The sequence below is a fragment of the Volvox carteri genome (genome assembly GCF_000143455.1).
Source record: "Volvox carteri f. nagariensis unplaced genomic scaffold VOLCAscaffold_5, whole genome shotgun sequence".
Lineage (NCBI taxonomy): Eukaryota > Viridiplantae > Chlorophyta > Chlorophyceae > Chlamydomonadales > Volvocaceae > Volvox > Volvox carteri.
The window spans coordinates 1,279,668-1,288,213 of record NW_003307548.1 but is presented as its reverse complement, the minus strand read 5'-3'; the positions used below and the strand labels follow the sequence as shown (position 1 = coordinate 1,288,213).

The following is an 8,546-nucleotide window of genomic DNA, read 5'->3' as shown; positions in this document are numbered from 1 at the left end:
AAGCTGCACCTGCATACTCGTGATGGACACAATGTCCGGCTGCACAAAATGCTGCACGTCCCCAGCTCGGGCCTCACCCTGACGTCTGTCACCTCGTGAGAGGTCGACAGACCTCATGACACGCGGCTACTCGGTCACGTTCAGCATGGACAAGACGGGCTGCTGGTTCTCATGCATCAGCCTCCTGCACAACAGCCCGTCTATAACCCCATGGAGTGAGCGTGGGCACTATGCATGGACGTGGACCTGCAGGCGCCGACCGACGTCACCGTCAATGCCCTCAGCACCACGGGCGACAGAGCTGGCAGGGGCCAGGCCGCAGGTAGCAGCGCTGGCGGAAGTGCCACCACCATCACCAGCACACGTGGCGGCAGCACCGCCGGCAGCCACACCGGTGGAGGCCAACCGAACGGCGACAGCAACGGCAAAGGGCAACCAGGCAACGGCAGCCCCGGGGCCACTGAATGCTCAGTTGCCGAACTTGCGGCAGCACAGCGCCTGCACTGCCAGTACGGTCACCTCGGTTACCGCGTGCTGAAGCAGCTGATCAGCAAGCAGCTGGTGCAGGGGCCACAGGTCACTCCAGCGGCACTATGACAGGCGGTGGAGGCCGTCTGCGAGGCCTGTGTCACCGTGAAGGCCACCGCAACCGCCCACCCCAGCCGCGGCAACCAGCCGTAGCACGCACTGGAGGTCGTACACTCTGACCTGTGCGGGCCCATGCCGACCATGGGCCGAGGGGGTGCACGCTACTTGCTGACGCTGCTGGATGGTGCCACCGGTCTGTCCGCCGTCCGCACGCTGGCCAGCAAGAGCCAATGGGCGAAGTGCTGCAGGACATGGTGACACAGCTGGAGGCCCGCCACCCGAACCACGCACGGGTACACACGCTGCACAGCGACAACGGTGGTGAGTACGTCGCCAAGCAACTGGAGCAGTGGCTGCGCCAGCACGGCACTGCACACACCCACTCGGCGCCGTACACCCCAGAGCAGAACGGAGCGGTGGAGCGACTCAACCACACACTCTTCGACCGTGTGCAGGCGATGCTGCATGACACAGCACTCCCGGTCAGCTACTGGCTGGAGGCTGCACTCTACACCAACCTCCTGTGCAATGTGGCCCCTCTCAGGGCCGGGAGGCCACACCGAGGGAAGCTTATCACGGCGTCCCCCCCGACGTCAGCCACCTCCACACCTTCGGCTGCCTGGCCTACATCCGCATCCCAGCCAGCCAGCAGGACAAACTCAGTCCTCGTGCAAAGGCGGGAACCTACCGCTGACCGGAGCACGGCATGGCCACCCACCGCGTCCTCGTCGAGGGCAAGGTGACCGTGAGCAGCGACGTCACCTTTGATGACGACCACCACGGCCCGGTTCACAACAGGCGGACACCCTCTTCGGCACTAGCCCCGCCTGCCCTGGCGGCAGGGACACTATCGGCGGCTCTACACCGCCCGCCATGCTGCCGACCCCAGCGGCTACCCCGCCCCCGGCGACCCCAACAACGCCCCTTCCATCGCAACACCCGCAGTCAATGGCAGTCCCTGCACATGCCGCAGCCCCGGTCAGTGACGGCCTGCCAACCCGACAGCAGCAGCAGTGGCGGCGGCGGAGAGTCGGGAAGTCCACCGCTGCTCAGGTGGTAGCGCTGACAGCGCTAAGTCTAACATGCCCGATGGCAGCGGCGGTGGCGGAGGCAACAGCGCGGTGCACACTGCCAACGACATGCTGGTGACGGCGGACAACCTGCAACCTGCCCAGTTTAAATAGGGGGGACTAACGGCTCACCTCGACTGTAATCACAAATTTAGATGCTTAATTCTCCATACTGACATTCTCCTTACACTTCGTCAATTGCTTATACTTTACTGTTGCAACAACTAGCAATGTGTGGGCAATTTGCACTGTACGACCAATGCAAGAAAACAAACCGTTTCAATCATTGGAAAAGGCACACAGCCCACATGCTTGCTAATGCCAGCCGATAAAAACTTTCGCCTAAAGCTTTCCAAGAACAAGGGGCAGGAGAGAGGGGAAAGTGCGGGGAAGTGGGGCGGCAGCCCCACGACCCCGCACATCCCCCCCAAGACCACCTGGCCACCGACAGGCAATCATGATAGGGATGAGCGGGAGCCAAAGGAAACATTTAAAAGCATGATTTACTACCTTTATATGTTCTTGTTTCCAGTTCGGCGGTTCATGAGCCTCTTGGCTCGTTTGGACCGTACAAGCTCGAAGCTTGTAACACAAAAACGTCAAAACGTCAAACTGCATATACAGATTTTCACGAGCATTTGATTAGATTTCTAGACATAAATTATTCTACATGAATGAATGACATGGACTATAGGGTGTTTCGCATGCAGGATTGTATGGCATGAAGAACGTAGGCGGAGTAGAAAGCGATCTCACCGACAGCAAGGATGATTATCAAACCATCGAAATGTGTTGCTAAGGAAGTTGTGGAATTGGACATCGTAGCACTACCTGTAGAGATAATCTGATCGCACAGCACGAAAGCGACTTTGTATTGTAAAAGATTGCAGAAAGCCTAATAACTGTGTTCATTTGCAAAGCCGGTAGAAGGCGTAGTAATAAGCTCGACGACTAATATCGAAGCGCGCGAAAATGACTAGGGAGAATCTCCGACGAGTGCCTTATACGACAGAGATCACGGTTTGCAGCTCAAAAAATAGGGGGGTCCTTGTGAAGCAGCTGCCCGCGTTTCCAAAGCCCGTATGGTGTTGGATTGTAAGGTGCCCAAGTACGTTTGCGCGGAAGAGAATGTGGCCAGGCTGGAGAGGAAAGCAGTGCCGTGGCATATTGGAATGTGAGATGAGCGTAAGCGAGTTACAGGGCGTTTTATTGCACGGGCGAATTTACGTGCAAATCTTTCACCGTAGCATCAGTCCTCAGTTCACCAGGGAACGAGCCGAAACTTGACCAGGTCTGCGGAACTTTTCGTAATCGGGAGGCCCTTTGCGGAAAGGCTGCGGAAACTGCGGAAAGCTGCGAAAACTATAAAATGAATATGTAACGATGTTTTTTAGCTCTTCTCAGTGTGGCGATAACATGGACAGTCTGAAACCAGCTTGTGGCAGTGCGGTTCTGTCCGGTGGGATCTAGAATCTGGTGGATTCCAATCGTGCTCGAAGGTAGAGCCATCTAAACGTATTACTGGGGGTGGCGGGGGCCAAGCGATCAACTATTGTGTGCCCACACCCTTGACGGTGTTCACCCTGCCCCCTTCAAGCAGCCCGCCTCTCTTTGAACCCTGAGACCCCAGGCCTGAGCAGCCCTATCGTATACCACCCCCATAGTGTTGTTGGCTGACGGATTGCTCTGGGATGCTCAGAAATTGCCACTCGTATGTTACATGGGGTAAGGGCCCGAGGAGCCCTGAACCACTGAATAATAATCGTCTCCCTGTCCGTTGCGGAGCAGTGACATGTCTGCATGCCTACTCCACATACCCGTCCGGCATGTCTCCATGCCTCACGGACAAGTCTATGCTGACTGTGCATTAATTCAGTAATCGTCCAAACAATATGAATTCAAAATAAAAAAAAATCAAAAGGAATAAAAAAAAGCGAGAGGGCTAAAGTATCTAAAAATGGCACCGCACAACGATAATTACAGAGACTTAAATGCTCGCAACAACGGTGGTACGACAGCAAGTGAACTCCAACATACCGAGCATCTGCGCAATTCAGTCCCTCTCTCTCAATATCATTTTAACGTCTCTTCGCTAAGGTAGCGAGTAGAGACAACCAAGAGCCAGCCAAACTACACCGACCCACCGGAGCCAAGAAACAACGAAGCGTACCCAGTAATGGAAAACGAGGTATGAAATTTGTTTCCTTATTGGCCAGCCTTTGCCCAGTCATCGGCATCTGGGCCGCAAGAGCGGTGTCGGCGGGTTGACCGGCTGAGAGAAGGCGCGACTGAAGGCGCTCCTTGCCTTCGTCGGGATTTAAGCGACTAATAGCGTCTTTGTCATCTTAATTCGTGCTAGTTTTGAGCAATGGCTGATAAGGAAAACTTGCAAGCATACTGGGTCGACCGACCCATCATAACAAGCAGCGACCGACGGACCAGTTAGACACACCTAGAAGAGCGACAAGTCATCCTTGTGAATGGTTCATTGCAATGAAGCGAAGGCAGAGCACCCGTCTCAGAGCCGGACCAAGTCCATCGCATCTGACTTTCCGACCTTGTTGTTTGACTTGCTTGTAGTCGGCACCGGCGAGGCGCGTGATTGAACGCGACGGGGAGGAGATGGATCCCCCAGACAGACCGGTGAGTGGTTAGAGCGAGAGACCAGGGGGTAAAGATCACGGCAGCGCGCACCCGTGCACTCGGATCCCAAAACGCGACGCAATGCGAACTCGGCAACGCGAGAAGGATTACGTTTCCGTTTGGCGAGGAAGTACACCGGCAGCGAAGATAAACGCACTCTGCTCGACGAATTTGGACATAATATGTCGCGCGTAGAGGCAGAGACCGAACCCCCACGACCCCAACCCTAGCGACGCGGCGGCCGAATTTCTCTCAGCGACGCGAAACCGAGACACGCAGTAACGCCCCACTTGACCACCTTAGGGATTAGGGAGTAACCTTTGGCGGTACTCTTATGCGTGACGAAAGTCGACCCCCTTCGCGTTTCCTTCGGGAGCTGCTGCCACCTAGCGTTAGAGGTCACCCCTCCCTTAGCGACGGCGGCAGGTTTCACCTAGAGAGTTAGAAGTCGGCACCCTTAGAGGGTTGGGGCCGATTCCATAGCGAAGGGGAGACTGACCCTCCTAGCGAGCAAGGACGGATTCCTTAACGGGTAGAAGCAGATGTCCCCTAACGAGTGGGGCTGATCCCCTTGAAGGCGGACCCCCCAACGATTTGTGGCTGACCACTTGGCGAATTAGGGCTGACCCATAGCGAATTGTGGGCCGATCCCCCTAGAGAGTTGGAGCCGATCTTCTAGCGAATTGGAGGCCGATCCTCCTAGCGATTCGGGGCCGACCCCATAGCGAATTGGAGACTGAACCTCCTAGCGAGTTGCGCTGACCCCCTAGCGAAACGGAGGCTGATTCCTCCTAGCGAGTTGGGGCTATTCCCCTAGCGTTATTGGAGGCTGATCCTCCTAGCGAGTTGGGGCTGACCCCCTAGCGAAACGGAGGCTGATCCTCTTAGCGAGTTGGGGGCTGACCCCCTAGCGAATTGGAGGCGGATCCTCCTGGCGATTTGGGGCTGATCCCCGAGCGAATTGGAGGCTGACCCTCCTAGTGATTTGGGGCTGACCCCCTAGCGAATCGGAGGCTGATCCTCCCAGCGAGCTGGGGCTGATCCCCTAGCGAACCGGGGCTTATCCTCACAGCGATTTGGGGCTGACCCCCTAACGAATGGGAGGCTGACCCCCCCTTAGCGAGTGGGGCTGACCCCTAGCGCATCGGAGACAGACCCTCCTAGAGAGCTTGGGGCAAATCGTCCCCTCCAGCAAGTTGGCAGCATCACTTCCCAGCGAGCCAGGCGCTGACCATGTTAGTGACCGGAAGCCGACACCCCAGCGAGCCAGAGACCTCATCATAGCGAGTCAGAGGCAGACCAGACAATGTCCGGCGGAATCCTTACACGATTTGCGCCAAGATATCCGGCGACCTAGACTCGGCATCACGAGATATTATCAATAGCGAGGCAAGGCGGAGACCTAGACCAAACCCGCGGCACCTCCACCATCTTCCGTCCCTACAGGAAACTGACATGCGCGCACCACAACTCCTACCACCGGACCAACAAGCAGCCACCCAGGGACCGGATTCGGGAAATTCCCGCCAAGCCGAACCCCTGGGAGTGCCTCGCGGCCTAGGGGGAGGGTCACCCCTGCGCATGCCGTCCGTCCAGCTGCTGGGATCGCCGACGGCACGTTCACCAGCCGCCAGGCGACAGCGTCTAGATACCCCGGGAAGAGCGCAAGCCACAGGCGCGAGGGCGGCGGTCGACCTCCTCACCGCGTGGGAAGCAGCGACATTCCAGGCCGACCGGAACCCTACCCCACGGGACCTGTTTGGCCTGAGAACCCTAAACCCACTAGCGGCGCCACCAGCAGGTCAGCCCCCGGCGACGGCAGATGAAGACCTTGGGGCAGCGGGCTCCCAGCCATCGGCCGCAGACGCAGCAGGGCGGCAAGTCCGGCGACTGGTGCAAATCAACCTATGCCACCAGATCCTCCACCAGCACGGGCTAGAAGGGCTGCTGGCGGCGCACGCCGCGGGCATGCTAGACCTGGAAAGCACCAACCTGACTTCGAGGCTCGGAAACGCGCCAGTAGGCGGTAGACAGTTACACGAGCCCTCGGGGCCCCGGTTTCCCACCTCTCTGGAGGAGAGACAGGTAGCCCGGCCCCCGAGTCTGCCCGCGAACGAGTACCTGAGCAGCGGCGCCACGGAGCGGGATGGCCACCCCGCACCCGAGGCTGGTGTTTGGCGTACCGCCGGCGTAGTGGCCCCACCCTACCCCGTCGAGGAACGCCAGGAGTACCCAGCATTGGCGAGACAACGCGAGAGCAGCGATCTACACCCGGCAGCGACAGGCCACCTCAGCTGGGAAAATATGGGCATTCCGTTCGCCCCGAAACGCGCAACGTAAACGGTAGCCCACCCAGCGCCAGCGCCGGGCCACTGGAGCCAAGCGGCAGAATCAGACGGTTTGCCCCAGCCGGGGGGTAAACTTCTCCTTGGGAACGTGCTTTTTGGACCGATAGAATCCGACGCCCGAGGCATGACTACCCGTAGGATCGTGCAGATGCCAGCGCTGCAGCACCTACAACCCCCGCCCATGGGATTGGGAGGCAACCCTGGTCGCCTGGCCGCCCAGGCAGCAGCGGTAGCGGTGGAACGCCATCGGGAGACCTTAGTACGCGCGAACGCCAACTTGGGAGGCACCACAAATACCCACATCCTGGCAGACGCTATTGTGGGCGGTGTACTGATGTCATTGGGCAGCAGAGCCCCGCTTACAAACATCGCGGCGGCGGTGGAACAAGTTATCCGGGGGGTAGGGGAGCTCCTCATCCGACAACTCAAGACAGCGCTCTCAAGCCCGTTGGGGCTGTCGTACGCCCAGTGGATATCGGAGCGCCTCACTACGAAGCTTCACGCGCTGCTCGCCCCTTTGACCACGTATGCCGCGACCTACGACGCGGACATCTACACGGTCAGCAACATGCTGGCCACCTTACTGGGCGGGTTAGAGTTGGCCGACTGCGCGTTAAGCCTGCTGAAACCGAATCACCCCCAACTGGGGGCAGCGCAACGAGCTTGGCTACTGGCCGCGGAAAACGAGGTCACCAGAGACGCCATTTGCGAAGCAGATATGACGGAGGCAATGTGGGCGAAAGGCTACGGCCCACAACTGGGCTGTCTTTGGCGCCTGCTGGAACGGGTGGACGATACGGTCAGACTTCTGCGATCAACTCTCGCCAACGCAAAATTCCAAAGCGGTTGGCAAGAGAGCCAAGCTGGGGGCTCACGCACCCAGGACAACCCCGGGGGTGGGGCGATGAGCGGAGGCCAGGCGGCAGGTATGAGAAGCAGCGTCGGCAACGGGCCAGCGGGGGAAGAGGGCCGGCAGGGCGGGGGCCGCCGAAACGACGCCCTAGCGGGACGCGGCAGGCAAGGGCCCGCGCCGTGGCAGGCGGCCTTCGACGCAGTGAGAGACGAGCTCGGGAGGCGCAACCTCCCGGCAGAGCTGTGCCCGGATAGCGACACTTTATTCCGGACGGCCAAGTCCCTTCGCCCGGCGATTTGCTGCAACGTGGCACTCCTGGGAAAGCAATGCCCTATGGGCGGCCCCCCAGGCTGCAAATTCGTGCACGACGACCTCCAGCGGACTGTAGGGCGCTTGGTGACTGAGTTGGCGACGAAGAGACAGGCAGGGCCCAACTCGAGCGGGAATAAGCGGACCTTGGTGAATTAGTTCGGGAAGCTAAGGCAGACTTAGCGTTAGCACACCTTGTGCTGTGGTTCGAATGCGCGATTTGTGGGCGTTAGAGCTTGAGAGTCAGGCCGCGGTACCTCGTGGCTACCGTTAAGACCTAGTAAGGCGCGGACGTTTATGTGGTTGTTATCCTTGACCTGACTGCAGACGGCGATTGGGAGTAGCGACTGCCCGGAGCGAGCGCGAAAAGGAACGCTAGGCATTGACCCCAGTCGGATCGGATCGGACGAGGGATCGCGCGGAACAGAAGGTGAACCCGAGACAAAAACCCTAACTCTCGAGCTAGACGGCGAGGACGCTGGCACTTGGTGCGACCCGGAAGAAGACGCGCTGCTGTTGTTCTTTAAGAAAGTGCCGGTCGCCAACAACCCCCAGACTGAGATCGCGTTGCCCGCGCCACCAGAGACGGACCTACCACGCGCAGCAGAACAGCTGAACCGGGCATGGCTCGGTATCACCGCAGCAACACTGGCTGAGACCCCGGACACGCAGCTGATGCAGGAAGCGACGTTCGAACAGGAAGTACGAAGTGCAGCTCGAGACCCAGCCGATTTC

The 8,546-nt window shown here is 58.9% G+C and overlaps 1 protein-coding gene across 1 annotated transcript in view; it reads left to right on the top strand.

The window, feature by feature from the left end:
* Positions 1 to 3,649: 3,649 nt before the first annotated feature.
* Positions 3,650 to 8,546, top strand: part of VOLCADRAFT_103331 (uncharacterized protein) — a gene marked incomplete at both ends in the record, with an annotated part of 5,977 nt that continues 1,080 nt past the window's right edge. Inside the window, 5 exons of the mRNA XM_002947200.1 lie at positions 3,650 to 3,667; positions 4,239 to 4,301; positions 5,748 to 6,637; positions 6,680 to 7,961; positions 8,139 to 8,520. Coding sequence (XP_002947246.1) covers positions 3,650 to 3,667; positions 4,239 to 4,301; positions 5,748 to 6,637; positions 6,680 to 7,961; positions 8,139 to 8,520 — 2,635 coding nt within the window. The remainder of the gene's footprint in view (positions 3,668 to 4,238; positions 4,302 to 5,747; positions 6,638 to 6,679; positions 7,962 to 8,138; positions 8,521 to 8,546) is intronic.